The following is a 13,939-nucleotide window of genomic DNA, read 5'->3' on the forward strand; positions in this document are numbered from 1 at the left end:
CTGTTCTATCACTACAGCGCCCTCTGTTGGGCAAAAGACAGCATTGCAGCAACTTTCCAGCCAAAGTTATTTTCTGCTGGAGCTGATGGGGGAGGCTGCTCTGTTCTAGCACCACAGCTCTCACTGGTGGGCAAAAGGTAGAACAACAGTAACTTTCCAGCAGAAGCTTTTTTCTGGGGAAAAAAATATATGTGCATCTTATTAATTATGTGCACATGCAGTGGCGCAGAATTCCAACAGGAGTAATAGTTGCACCAGTACAACCTCTAGCATTGACACAATTACACCAATATAAATGTGCTTATACTGGGGCCTAGTCTACACTTACAAGTTAGGCTGACATAGCAACGCCAGTCAGGGGTGTGAAAAATACACACAGCCCTAGCGCTGAAACTATGTTGACCTAACCCCCAGTGTAGATGTAGCTTTGTTGATGGAAGAATGCTTCTGTTGATGTAGTTACAGTAGCTCGGGAAGATAGTGTTCCTACACTTACGGAAAAATGCAACCCTTCTGTCTTCGTAGGCTGCATCTACACTACAGGATTATTCTGGCATAGCTCTGGAAACCTATTCCGCTAAATTATTAATTTATTCCGCTTCCCATACTGGAATAAGTAAAACCCACATAAGCACTTTTACGCTGACATAACTTTGTCCACACTAGGGGGAGTTGTACCGCTTTAACTATACTGGTACAGTTAAAGAGAGTACAAGCGAAGTCAGATCCCGAAAGATCAACGTCGAATGAAGCAGGATAGCTGTGGTTTATATAGCCTGCAGCTATATGCCTTGTAGGAGCACAGCACATGAGAAAACTGTATTGAGCCTTTTGGGACCATCATGTCCTTGAGCATTGACACAGAACCCCCTCTGGAATGGGGCCTGGCGTGCCTGTGCGGCCTACTCTAGACCACGGAGCAGACGACGGTGCCGAGGTCGCGTAGAGCCCCGATGCTCATTGTTCTACTCTAGAGCATGTTCTAGACACCAGGTCATGGACTAGAGCAGACCCGCCCAAGCCCCCATGGTCTAGAACATCTGTGGTTCTTTGCAGCGGGCGGAAGCCAGGCAGGGTGTGGCGTTTTAGAGCCAGTACCCCATAAAGCGTTCCAGAGCAATGCCCTCTCCCATGAGGCACTATAGGGAGCAGAGCGCCCCCACCCCATGCTAGAGCTCGCGGCAGCCCCCGCGCGGTCTAGAACAAACGGGAGGGGGCGCCCCCCCCCCCGCAGCGGCTATGTTCTAGAGCCGCTTCGGCGCGCCCTCCCCCCGCCCCGCCTCCGTTCTAGACCCGCCCGCCCCGGGAGCAGGGGGTTGGTCCTCGGACTCCTCGCTCCTCCCGAGCGCCGGGCCGGGCTTCGCGGTGTCAGCGCCCCTCCGCCCGCCGCAGTGTTTACATCCGTCGCCGCTCGCCTCCCCCGGACGGCCCGGCCCGGCCCGGCCTGGCCTGGCCTGTCCCGCCCCCGGCCCCCGGCCCCGGCCCCGGCCCAGCCCCCCAGGCAGAGCCAATGCGGCGCCGCCGCCCCTCGCCCCGGCCATGGACACCAGCGACCTGTTCACCAGCTGCAAGAAGGGGGACGTGAGCCGAGTGCGGTGAGGCTGGGCAGGGCCCGGGGCTTGAGCGAGCGGGGGAAGGGCCCGGGGGCTTATGGGGAGTAGGCTGGGAAAAGGGGGTGCAGGAAGCGGGGGGCTGGGACTAGGATACAGGCCAGGCCGTGGGGGCCCAGGGAGAGGGACCCAGGGCATACGGGCCTGGTTTGGGGGCACAGGGAGAGGGGTATGGGGCATACAGGGCAGGTTGTGGGGGCACAGGGAGAGGGGCCCATGGGATAGAGGCTAGGGCATGGGGACACAGAGAGAGAGTTATGGGTCAGGGCTCAGGGAGGCAGGGAGAGAAGTATGGGCCAGGGCAGGGGGAATACAGGCTAGGCCTTGGGGGCACAGGGAGAGGGGCAGAAGTTGGAGCTGAAGGGGAATGGGGGCAGAGGATATGGGGTGGCCAGGGCGCGGGAGGGGGGGGTCACAGAGAAAGAAGTGGGGAGGGGTAGCAGAAAATGGAAGGTAGGGGTTGCAAAGAGCAATAGAGAGCTGGGGTCATTGGCAGCAAAGACCGCTGGAAAGGGACCAGGAGAGAGCAGTCCCCCTTGCCACACCCAGTAAGTTCTCCTGGTCTGTGGGATAGCTGTGGGCACCTCCCCCACATATAGAGTCGGGGGGGTAGGTGTGTGGCACACTCTTGTTATGTGACTTTTCACCATTCCGTAACACCCGTATCGGCTCCCTGTGCCTCTGGGAATAGGCTGGGGTTCTGAGAGGTGGGAGCATTGCACAGGGCGTAGGAGGTGGCTGAGCTGAGGCAGTGGTATATTAGTAGGCATTTCTATAATGCTTTATCCTTTCAAAATGCTTTATGTGCATTAGCTTCAACACGTGCTGGGCCGGAGTCAGCATCAACACTTTCCTTTTACAGCTCAGCAACTGAGGCACAGAAAGGTTGAATATCTTGCCCAGGGTCACCCAGTGATTCAGTTGTACAACTGGGGTTAGTACCCAAGAATCCTGGCTCCTAGTCCCACACTGTCTCTGAAGTACGATGGGTAGGTAGAGGGACTTGTGAATACTTAGCCCAGGTCTGATACTGACTCACTGTATGATCTTGGACAAGACACCTAATCCCTTTGGGTATGTCTCCACTAGGGTGACCAGATGTCCCGAGTTTGGGGGCTTTTTCTTATATAGGCACCTATTACCCCCCACCCCCATCCTGATTTTTTTTATACTTGCTATCTGGTCACCCTAGTCTCCACGGCGATAAGAGACCAGTAGCAGGGTTGCAACTGGCCCAGATCAGCTGAGTAAGGCTCACAGGGTTTGGGTTGCGGGGCTATAAATTGCAATGTACATGTTTGGGGTCAGGCTGGAGCCCAGGCTCTGACACCCCATGAGGGGGTTGGTCTCTCAGCCTGGGCTCCAGCCCGAGCCTGAATGTCTATACTGCTATTTTTAGCCCTACAGCCGGAGCCTCTTGAACCTGAGTCAGCTGACCCAGGCTCTCAGGGTATGTCTACACTGCAATTAAAAACCCTGCGGCTGGCCTGTGCTAGCTGGCTCGGGCTGTGGGGCTATTTAATTGTAATGTAGATGTTTGGGCTCAGACTGGCCTGCAGCCCCTGCTACGGGACCCTCCCACCTTGCAGAGTCCTAGCACCCCGTCTGCAGCCTGAGCCTGAACATCTGGATCACAAAGAGTCCTACAGCCAGAGCCTTGTGATCCCGCACGGGCCAGCCATGTGTTTTTAATTGTAATGTAGACCTGAGACTCCATGCTGCAGGTTTTTTTATCTCAGTATAGATGTACACTCTGTGTCTGTCTTACCTATCTGTATGGGCTAATGCTTGCTTAGTTTCCACTGGTTTTGAGGAATTAACTGTTTGAAATCTGATGAGAGGTCTAAAGAAGATTCTAATTAAATAGATATGTCACAAAATATTAATACAGAAATATTCACATGCACAACAAAGAAGCATGGATGTGTACATAAAACAACTCCTTCTTGTGATTATGTTCTCCTTTTCTAAGGAGTTCCTTGCATCTGTAATAGTGTTATCCCTGCTAGCTAGAACCAGAGTTGTGCTTCCTTTATAAAATGTGCCCTGGGATAGTTTCCATGTAACAGTAAAGTTTGTTACCATGAGCATGTGTGAATTTCTCTCTACACCTCTCTATTTTAATAGACAGTTTTGCTTTAATTAAATAACTTTAAAATGGACCAGGAATTTTGTAAGAGGATACTAAGAAATGTGTTCTCTTATTACACAGCAGGCCATTTTTCCTTTATTACTGAATGCTCATTTAATTGGGCTGCTTAAATTTAACAATCTGACTTTGTAATATACCAATACCTTGTTGCTTCCTGACTGGGTCTGTGGTCGGGGAGTACGGGAACTAGTATTTATGAGAATTCTTAGTTTGTCTAGCCCTGGATATCAGATAGACCTTACGGCCTGAAACAGCTAATGACTTTAGATAGCAGTCAGAACACCAAGAGAGAGATGGATGCAAAGGGGAAAGTCACTTTTTAAAATTATAAAACGTTTTTCCCAAGTTGTTGGGTGTACTGCATTTTTCTACCCTAATGTATTTGGCTTTGCTTTAGTTTGATATATTTCTTTAAAGATCAAGCATCTGTTCACATCAACTGGTCCTAGTGTGCATCATTCACAAGCAACCAATCTATATGGCAGCTGTTTCTAGTAGCCCTCTTTTTCTCTCCATCTGGTCCCTCTCTAGAATAATTTCATATCAGTGCAAATATAATTCACTGCAATGTTGGAAAATGATTATTAGGATATCTCCATGATGATCAATAACACAGTCCCATTATCTAAAGAAAAGGCTGAATATTTGCTTTGCTGATGGTACGAACAACTCTGTGAAGCATTGGAATGTTAAATTCAAAATTATAGACTTTAGGGTCAGAAGGGACCATCATGATCACTTAGTCTGACCTCCTGCACATTGCAGGCCACAGACCCTCACCCAGCCACTCCTATAATAGACCTAGAACCTCTGGCTGAGTTACTGAAATCCTCAAATCATGATTTAAAGATTTCAAGTTACAGAGAATCCACCATTTACTCTAGTTCAAATCTGCAAGTGACCCATGCCCTATGCTTCAGAGGAAGGCAAGCTACCTCTCTAGAGTCTCTGCCAATCTGACCCGGGGGAAAATTGCTTGAGTCTGTTCTCCTGTAGTGAGACAGCATGATCTCAGCAGGGGACCCAGAACTAGTTAGCAGACCAACATTCTTTTCCTGGCTCTGCCGCTGAGCAGCTGGGAGACCTTGGGCCAGGCACTATATTACTCTGTGCCTCAGTTTCCCCTTCTCATGTATTTTGATTGTAAGCTCTTTGGGGCAGGAATTGTCTCCCACTTTGTGTATGTATAGTCCAGTGGTTCCCAAACTTGTTCTGCCGCTTGTGCAGGGAAAGCCCCTGGCAGGCCAGGCGGTTTGTTTTCCTGCAGCGTCCGCAGGTTCGGCCGATTGCGGCTTCCAGTGGCCGCAGTTCGCTGCTCCAGGCCAATGGGGGCTGCTGGAAGCTGCAGCCAGTACGTCCCTCGGCCCGCGCCGCTTCCAGCAGCTCCCATTGGCCCGGAGCAGCGAACCGCAGCCAGTGGAAGCCACAATCGGCCAAACCTGCGGATGCGGCAGGTAAACAAACTGGCTTGGCCTGACAGGGGCTTTCTCCGCACAAGCGGCGGAACAAGTTTGGGAACCACTGGTATAGTGCTTAACACAATGGCGTGCTGGTCTTAGTTGGGGCCTCTAGGTGCTGCTGTAATATAAATAATGGATAATTTATTAATCTCATGAGAAGAACCATGTTATTGTAAAATCGGGCGTTACGCTTGTAAAAGAAAGAACAGGCCTTTTAATCCCCGACAGAAACATTTGGGAAGGAGAAGAGTCTGTGATATCTATAGCAAGCAGTATTAAAGTCAGTTAATTTAGTTCTGAAAGTAAATCTGCTCCCTTGTACATGAACCACAGTTACATTTGCAGTAAATGCAAGCACAGTACAGTACCCTGTGCTAACTGTTTTAATCAGTTCACCCTACTGTTCAGCCTTAGACAAGACTAGAAGAGGATACATTAATTTAAGAGCCAGACTCAGTTGGAGAGCAAAGGAAGCTTTCTGTACTGTTACCAGCTCTTGTGACGCTTTGCCTTCCTTGCTCACTCTAATGATAAATCAGATACTGTATTCCATAGGTCCACACTTTGTTATAGATTGTAACAGCACTGATTATTTATTGTTTATCTGTTTATACCCATGATGTGGTAGGTACTTTCCAAATGCTCCAGAAGAGTGACCATTGCTCTGAGGAGCACACAATCTAAGGACAAACAGGCAAATAGACAGAGGTTAGGGGAACAAGAATAGGCTGTTCGTATACAAGTTAGCATAGTTTACTGTGAGCAGCGCAGCAGAAGTGCATCTTTGAGAGACTTAATTGTGGACAGTGGTGGAGTCTTACAGATGAGCTCTTGGAAATTGTACCAGGCTTAGGGACTGCTGAAAGAAGGCCTGGAGGCAATTGTGGGAGAAGTGGACCAGGCTGGTAATGCTGGCAGAGTGGAGGGGGTGAGGAGGTAATGTAAAGCTTTACAACAGTGGCTAAGTAGTGAAGGGCAGAGTTATGTAGAGGTTTGAAGGTGGTTAGAGGATTTTGGTGCAGTAGCAGATGGAAGAATCAAAGAGAGGAGTGACGTGATCAAAGTGATGGGCCAGGAAAATGACTTGAATGTTTTGAATGGACTGAAGGTGGCCAGTGTGTGCTCAGAAGATCAGAGAGGAAGATGTTGACGTAGTCGGGGCAGGCTATAATGTGACGGTGAATAGGAGATGTGTCTGTGGGGATGGAAAGAAAAGGACAGCTCTTGGAGATGCCGAGGAGCAAGAAGTGGTGGAATTTGGCTATGGCCTGGATGTGTGGGGCAAGAGAGAGAGGAGTCAATTATAATGCCTAGTGACAGGGAGGATGGTATTGTTGACACCTGTAGTAGAGAAGTCTGGAAGTGGGCAGAAAGAAAATAAATTCTGTTTTGGCTATGTTATGTTTTAAGATATTTTTGTGTGTGTGTGGTCAGTTATAAGTAATTGCTCAGCAACAACCGTTGCAGAAGAACTTGGAGGTGGTTTTTTAAATGATCTAGCTTGGTCAGTGATTTGTCACCTTAGGCTCAGAAGGTTGTGGATTTGAGTCCATCACCAGAACGTCAGGTCAGAGCCGGCACTGACACCACAGTACAGTATCATTGAGACAGACTGCATTGGTACAGCTGCTGTCCCTCAAGTGGGTTGTTGAAATCCTTTCTAACCATCTCTGGTGGTTGCCCAGTTGGAAGTTAAAGAATCCAGGGAACCTTTTGATATTTATTACTGTAAAACCCAAAGCTACATCTTCTAGAGGGTAAAATGTGACATGACATAAGTGTCTAGAAGAAGTTATAACTTATGAGCTTTTTCTTTCTTCTCTTTCAGATATCTTCTTGAACAGAGAGATGTGGAAATAAATGTTCGGGATAAATGGGACAGTACCCCTTTGTAAGTGTTACAAAGCTTCAGTGTGAGGCATTTGGGTGGGGAGATGGGAGATTACGTATATGAAATCTCTAGGAATCATGCCTGGTTGGATGCTCTGCTGAATATTTTATTCTCCCTTTCATGCATTTTGTGCAGTCAGGTGCCCCCTTGTCTAGCCACTGAGGTAGTGGATATAATAATCTGAATGGGACATGCTTTGGAAATGCCAGAAGAATCCCAAGGCAGACAATGGATCACTGCCTCCCCCTCTGGAGCTGGGTGTGGTGACTGATTTAGACGTGTACAGGAACTCTGCATAACAGTGTGGGACAGGCAGTGAAGAATCCCATGTTCACTATTGAAGTCTGGTGGGAGCTCTGTGCGTATAATATGCTGATTCCAAAGTGCCTTGAAACATCTGCAATGTGTTCTGAAGACTGAATATCTTCCAGAAGGCTTGTACAAGAATTAAGCAGTAAAGATTAAGGAGGTGGTGGTGTTTGAGTGCCAAAAGTGTGTGAGGCTCATGATCTCAGTTGGTCCCCAGGCACTGTCGTAATAAACATGAGTCCCTGGAAGTTTACAATCCAAATAGGCAACATATAGACAAAGGAAGGGAGATGGGATGCAATAAGAATGAAGGCGAGTTGAGGCTAAGCATTTGTCTTGTTCCATGACTGTTTAGAACTATTTTTGGATGCTTTTGTGAAAGCAGGATGAAGGTTTACAGGCCTCCTGGCAGAAGTGTGTTTGCAGAGGGAGAAGAGCAGAGGCATGGTAGACAGGGCATAGAAGATGATGTAGAGATAAGCATGAGTGAAATAGTGGGAGTGTGTAGTCTAGTGGTTATTGGGAATTAGAAGTCAAGACTTATGAGTTTAATTTCCAGTTCTGTTACTGACTTGCTGTGTGACCTTGGGTAAGTCATTTCCTGTCTCTCTTGCTTTCCTGATGGAAAAGTCCTCTAGAATTCTATAGGGACCAAACCACCAATAGGGTTCTAAAATGACTGTAAGATCTGTAGAACTGAATAGAGACAGAGATCTCTTCAATAGCTTTTTGGATAGTTCAAAACACCTATATAAAGGTTCTCATGTATTTCAGTCTATAGCCAGTTTTATCAGCCTGTAAAAGAGGGATAATACCTACTACATTGAGGGGTTATATTCTTAATTGATATTTATAGTGCAATTTGAGATCTTCAATTGAAAGGTGCGAGAGAAGCATAAAATACTTGGGTTGTGGAAAGATGCCAAAAGGAAAATAAATCCATCCTAAAAGGGAATTGGGGACATCGGTTTACTGTACATCTGACATATGGGGTTGAGCCTACAGCATTCTAAGTATGCAATAATGAATGTGCCTGCTGAAGAAGCAGGAGTGTGCTTGGGGCAGCAGGACATGGAATTGCTGAGTGCACATGAAATAAACTAATGAATCAAGTTTGGCAGCCTAGAAGCATTACGAGGGGCTGAGTCAGGGTTTGGACCTCTGGCAGGCCAAGAGGACCTGAATGTGCTGAGAACAGAAGGCAGAACCTGCCCATCTTCTTTATATGGAGGGGGCACCTTGGGTCATTCCTGAGCAATCTCCTTAAACTCCAAGAGAGGACCATTGTTTAGCCCCAGAAGGAGACATAAGCACCCCACCACTGATGGACAGTTTAGTGCAGTGTGGGACCTGTTGGGGAAAACAGGGGCCTCTTGAGGCATTGTGATACACTCTCAAAGCAATGATGGTTTCACTTGTCGTAATTCTGACTTTCTTTTCGTGTTAATTAACAGATACTATGCTTGTCTCTGTGGACACGAGGAGCTTGTATCCTATCTTCTAGCCAGTGGTAAGAGAGGGTGTTGAGATTATGCTGTTGTCTTTGAGTATCTGTCCCATTTCTAGCCTTCCATTTATCATTTGCTGCTGATGTATGTAGAAGTCTGTATCCCTTTAACTGTTGCCTGCAGAACCATATCATAATATAATCAAACCTCTGATTAAAAAATCTTGACTGTTGTGGGACTGCACAGTCAGGCTGAACTTACTAATGTCCCCTTTACAGGCCACTTACCTCTTGGGCTTCCTACAGGGAAGGTGTGTTTTTGTTTTGTTTTCTTTCCCTGGTGGCAGTAAGTTCACCACATGAAGTTGGTGAGTTAGAGGCTCTAATGAGGGCTGCCTACAGTTACAGCAGACTTTTGCAGGAGTGTAGTGCTGTTATAATGTCAGAACTGCACCTTAGTCAATGAATCACTAGGATGAGCTTTTCTCTTCTCTTCCTTTCTGGCCGCCTACTTTTTTTTTTTTTTTTTTTTTTTTTTTAAGTCTTGCTTCATACACAGTATGTAAAGGCAGAAGCTACTGAAGCCTGCATCCCAAGCAAGGGGGAAAAAATTCATAGGGAAGGATTGCAGACCAAGCTAGATGAGCAAGCATCTCGAACAGGAGATTTAAGAAAAAGCAGAAAGCCTACAAGGAATGGAAGATGGGAGGGATCAGCAAGGAACGCTACCTCTTAGAGGTCAGAAAGTGTAGGGATAAAATGAGACCTGCCAAAAGCCAAGCAGAGTATGACCTTGCAAAGGGAATTAAAACCAATAGTAAAAGGTTCTATAAATAAGAAGAACATGAGGAAAGAAGAAGTGGGACCACTAAATATTGAGGATGGGGTGGAGATTAAAGATTATCTACATTTGGCCCAACACCTAAACAAATAATTTGCCTTAGTTTTTAATAAGGCCAATGAAGAGCTTAAGGGTAGTGGCAGGGTGGCTAATGGCAAAGAAGATATGGAGGTAGAAATTACCGCATCCGAGGTGGAAGTCAAACTCAAACAATTTAATGGGACTAAATGAAGGGGCCCAGATAATCTCCATCCAAGAATATTAAAGGAACTGGCACATGAAGTTGCAAGCCCAATAGCTAGGATTTTAATGAATCTGTAAATTCGGGGGTTGTACTCTATGACTGGAGAATTACTAACACAGTTCCTATTTTTAAGAAAGGGGAAAAAAGCGATCCAAGAAACTACAGGCCTGTTAGTTTGACCTCAGTTGTATACCAGGTCTTAGAACAAACATTGAAAGAGAAAGTAGTTAAGGACATAGAGGTGAATGGTAATTGGGATAAAATGCAACATGCTTTTACAAAAGGTAGATTGTGCCAGACCCACCTGATCTCCTTCTTTGAGAAGATAACTGATTTTTTTTTTAGACAAAGGAAATGCAGTGGATTTAATCTACCTGGATGTCAGTAAGGCATATGATACAGTTCTACGTGGGAAATTATTAGTTAAATTGGAGAAGGTGGAGATTAATATGAGAATTAAAAGATGGATAAGGAACTGGTTGAAGAGGAGAGTACAACGGGTCATACTGAAAGGTGAACTGTCAGGCTGGAGGGAGGTTACTATTGGAGTTCCTCAGGGATTCATCTTGGGACTAATTTTATTTAACATTTTTATTAATGACTTTGGCACAAAAAGTGAATGTGTGCTAATAAAAAGTGCGGATGACACAAAGTTGGGATGTATTGCTAATACAGAGGAGGACTAGGATATCATACAAGAAGGATGACCATGTAAACTGGAATGATAGAAATGGGGTGAAAATTAATAGTGCAAAGTGCAAGCTCATGCATTTAGGGATTAACAACAAGAATTTTTGCTATAAGATGGGAACTGATCAGTTGGAAATATCATAGGAGGAGAAAGACCTGGATGTACCGGCTGATAACAGGATAACTATGAGCCATCAATCTGGTGTGGGCATGAAAAAGGCTAGTGCAGTCCTAGGATTCATCAGGCGAGGTATTTCCAGTAGAGACAGGGAAGTGTTAGTACCATTATACAAGGCACTGGTGAGACCTCATCTGGAATACTGTGTGCAAATCTGGTCTTTCCTGTTTAAGAAAGATGAATTTAAACTGGAACTGGTTCAGAAAAGGATGATCAGAGGAATGGAAAACCTACTTTGAGAGGAGACTCAGAGAGCTTGGCTTGTTTAACCTAATGAAAAGAAGGCTGAGGGGAGATATGATTGCTCTTTATAAACACATCAGAAGGATAAATACTAGGGAGGGAGAGGAGTTACTTAAGTTAAGCGCCAATGTGGACACAAGAACAAATGGCTGTAAACTGTCAATCAACAAGTTTAGGCTCAAAATTAAATGAAGGTTTCTAATCATCAGAGGTGTGAAGTTCTGGAACAGGCTTCCAAGGGGAGCAGTGGGGGGGGGCAAAAAACCTAACCGGCTTTAAGACTGAGCTTGATAAGTTTATGGAGGGGGTGGTATGATGGGACTGCCTATGATGGCATGTGGCCCATTGGTGACTGCCAGTAGCAAAAATCCCCAACTGCTGGAGATGGGACACTAGATGGGGAGGCTCTGAGTAATTACAGAGAATTCTTTCCCAGGTATCTGCCAGGTGGGTCTTGGCCACATGCTCAGAGTCTAACTGATTGCCATAGTTGGGTTTGGGAAGGAATTTTTCCCCAAGTCAGATTGGCAGAGACCCTGAGGGGTTTTTTTTTTTGCCTTCCTCTGCAGCATGGGGCACGGGTCACTTGCAGGTTTAAACTAGTGTAAATGGTGAATTCTCTGTAACTTGAAGTCTTTAAATCATGATTTGAGGATTTCAGCCAGAGGTTAGGGGTCTATTTCAGGAATGGGTGAAGTTCTGTGACCTGCAATGTGCAGGAAGTCAGAATAAATGATCAAGATGGTCCCTTCTGACCTTAAAGTCTGTGAGTCTGCGGGCTTGTCTACACTACCGCGCGGGGTCGATCTAAGATGCGCAACTTCAGCTACGTGAATAGTGTAGCTGAAGTCGATGTACTTAGATCTACTTATTGCAGTGTCTTCACTGCGGTAAGTCGACAGCTGACGTTCTCCCGTCAACTCCACTTGCGCTCCTTGTTCTGGTGGAGTACCGGAGTTGACGGGAGGGCACTCAGCAGTCGATTTATCGTGTCTATACTAAACGCAATAAATTGGCCCCCCGCTGGATCGATCACTGCCTGCCGATCCGGTGGGTAGTGTGGACAAGCCCAAAGTCCAACTACAAAAGCTTTTCTTCAAAACACCCTTCAAACTTCCTGCTTTCTGTGCCAGAGTGAGTGACTGTCCATTCAGTTCTAAGGCACCCATGACATCCCTCATTCTGGCAGACAAACCAGGGCACTTGCCGTTCAAGATCTCAGGGAGAGGATTTGTCATTAATGCTGTATTTAACACACTTAAACAGCTTATTAATTTCTCTTGAAATCTAATAAAATTTCCTTCTAATTCTCTTTTTTTAGTAAAACTTTTGTGGTTCACCTTTAAAACGGGTCCCTTGCTTTCTGTGTAAAGCATAAAATTGGTCTTTTAAGTATCCTGTGGCTAATAGCACCATTCACACAGTGAGTTTCTTCCTCCTTGAATGATGGAGTTATGCCAGGGCTAAGGCCCAGATCCTTCCGTCACAGAAGATACATGAAACATCTCCTGGCTCATTCATGAAGGAGTGGTAGTGGTGGAAGGTCAAATTTGGAGTGTGGATAGGTGGGGAGCCTAATTTTGGCTATTGAATTCCAGTACTGTATGGGGTGATGATTCTCGTAAATCATATAGTCAGCCATAGGACAATTTCCTCTATTTAGCGAGGGAGCCATCTTTTAGAGGTGTGTTTGCTGTGTCTGTCTTCCAGTGTTACACCTGTTGCCATTTTGCAGGTGCAAAATGTGAAGCAAACACTTTTGATGGGGAGCGTTGTTTGTATGGGGCTTTGAGTGATGCCATCCGACGTGTGTTGAAGGAATACAAGCAGATCACAGCGAAGTGCATGAAGAGAGATTATTACGATGTCTTCTTGCAGCGGTAAGGTGATTGGACAGCTATTCAGCACATTTCAGAATCCCAGTCTGGATGTCACACTAGGCCACTTGAATCTGTCATTCTGGCTTAAACCATTTGCAGGTTGATCAGAGCCCTGCCTCATTCTATACATGCTTTTACATATCTTGTCAAATTAGGCAAAGCTTCAAACGTATGCTAACGGATCATTTACCACATTCCTCTGGGTGTTGAATGAAATTTCCATCAGCTTACATACACACACAGAGGCAGGGCCAGTGGAATGTTGAGAGAGCATAGTAAAAGCATGACATGTGCAACGTACATTTTGGAACCCTTGACTGCCAAATCAAAACACATTTTCATCAGGTTGCCAAGAAACACACGTGTGAATTGGAACGACATGTCAGACAAATTTCAGTTTCACCCCTAACCTGCTGCGGCAATAAGGCCAATATTTTCACTAGTGAGCAGTGATTGTAAGTGCTTTATTTTGGGGGTGCCCAATTTATGACCTCTTAAAGAAGTCTGATTTTCAGAGAGAAGGCGCTAAGCACTTCCTGAAAATCTGGCTCCTTTAAGGTGTCTCCAGTTGGGCTGTCAAAGTCAGAAGTCATTTTTGAAAATATTGGCCTAAATTTTCAAACAAACAAAAAAATTATAGATTGTTTTAGAACAGCAAATGTATTGGATTTTCCCCACTCTCTTTTGTATTAAAAAAAATGATAGAATTGTCTTTGCTCAGTCTTCCAAAAATATAGCTCTTGAGCTGAGAGGAAACATGGGGAAAACTTCAGCTTCAAAGATAAGAGAAGGTTCTAAGCACCTGAAAAAGGCCCATTAGAATGGAAATACTTAAGGCTTGTCTATACAAACACTTAGTTCATGACAAACTGGGGTGTACATTTTTCCCACTGTATCATGCTGTGCGCTAAGGCTATATCTCCACCGTGGATCTAGGGGTGTGGTTCCCAGCTCCCATAGACATGCTAGCTCTCATTAAGCTCCAGTGTGCTAA

The 13,939-nt window shown here is 45.8% G+C and overlaps 1 protein-coding gene across 2 annotated transcripts in view; it reads left to right on the forward strand.

Moving 5' to 3' along the window:
* Positions 1-1,333: 1,333 nt before the first annotated feature.
* The window catches only part of ABTB1 (ankyrin repeat and BTB domain containing 1), a 38,517-nt gene continuing 25,911 nt past the window's right edge, over positions 1,334-13,939 (forward strand). Inside the window, exons 1-5 of one of the 2 annotated variants that reach the window (XM_038410079.2) lie at positions 1,334-1,424; positions 1,465-1,595; positions 7,051-7,113; positions 8,877-8,932; positions 12,801-12,945. In XM_038410079.2, coding sequence (XP_038266007.1) covers positions 1,540-1,595; positions 7,051-7,113; positions 8,877-8,932; positions 12,801-12,945 — 320 coding nt within the window. In that variant the 5' untranslated portion in view covers positions 1,334-1,424; positions 1,465-1,539. Of the gene's footprint in view, positions 1,425-1,464; positions 1,596-7,050; positions 7,114-8,876; positions 8,933-12,775; positions 12,946-13,939 lie in introns of those variants that run through there. The other variant, XM_038410083.2, reaches the window with a different exon arrangement.

This window comes from Dermochelys coriacea, chromosome 7 (genome assembly GCF_009764565.3).
Source record: "Dermochelys coriacea isolate rDerCor1 chromosome 7, rDerCor1.pri.v4, whole genome shotgun sequence".
NCBI lineage: Eukaryota > Metazoa > Chordata > Testudines > Dermochelyidae > Dermochelys > Dermochelys coriacea.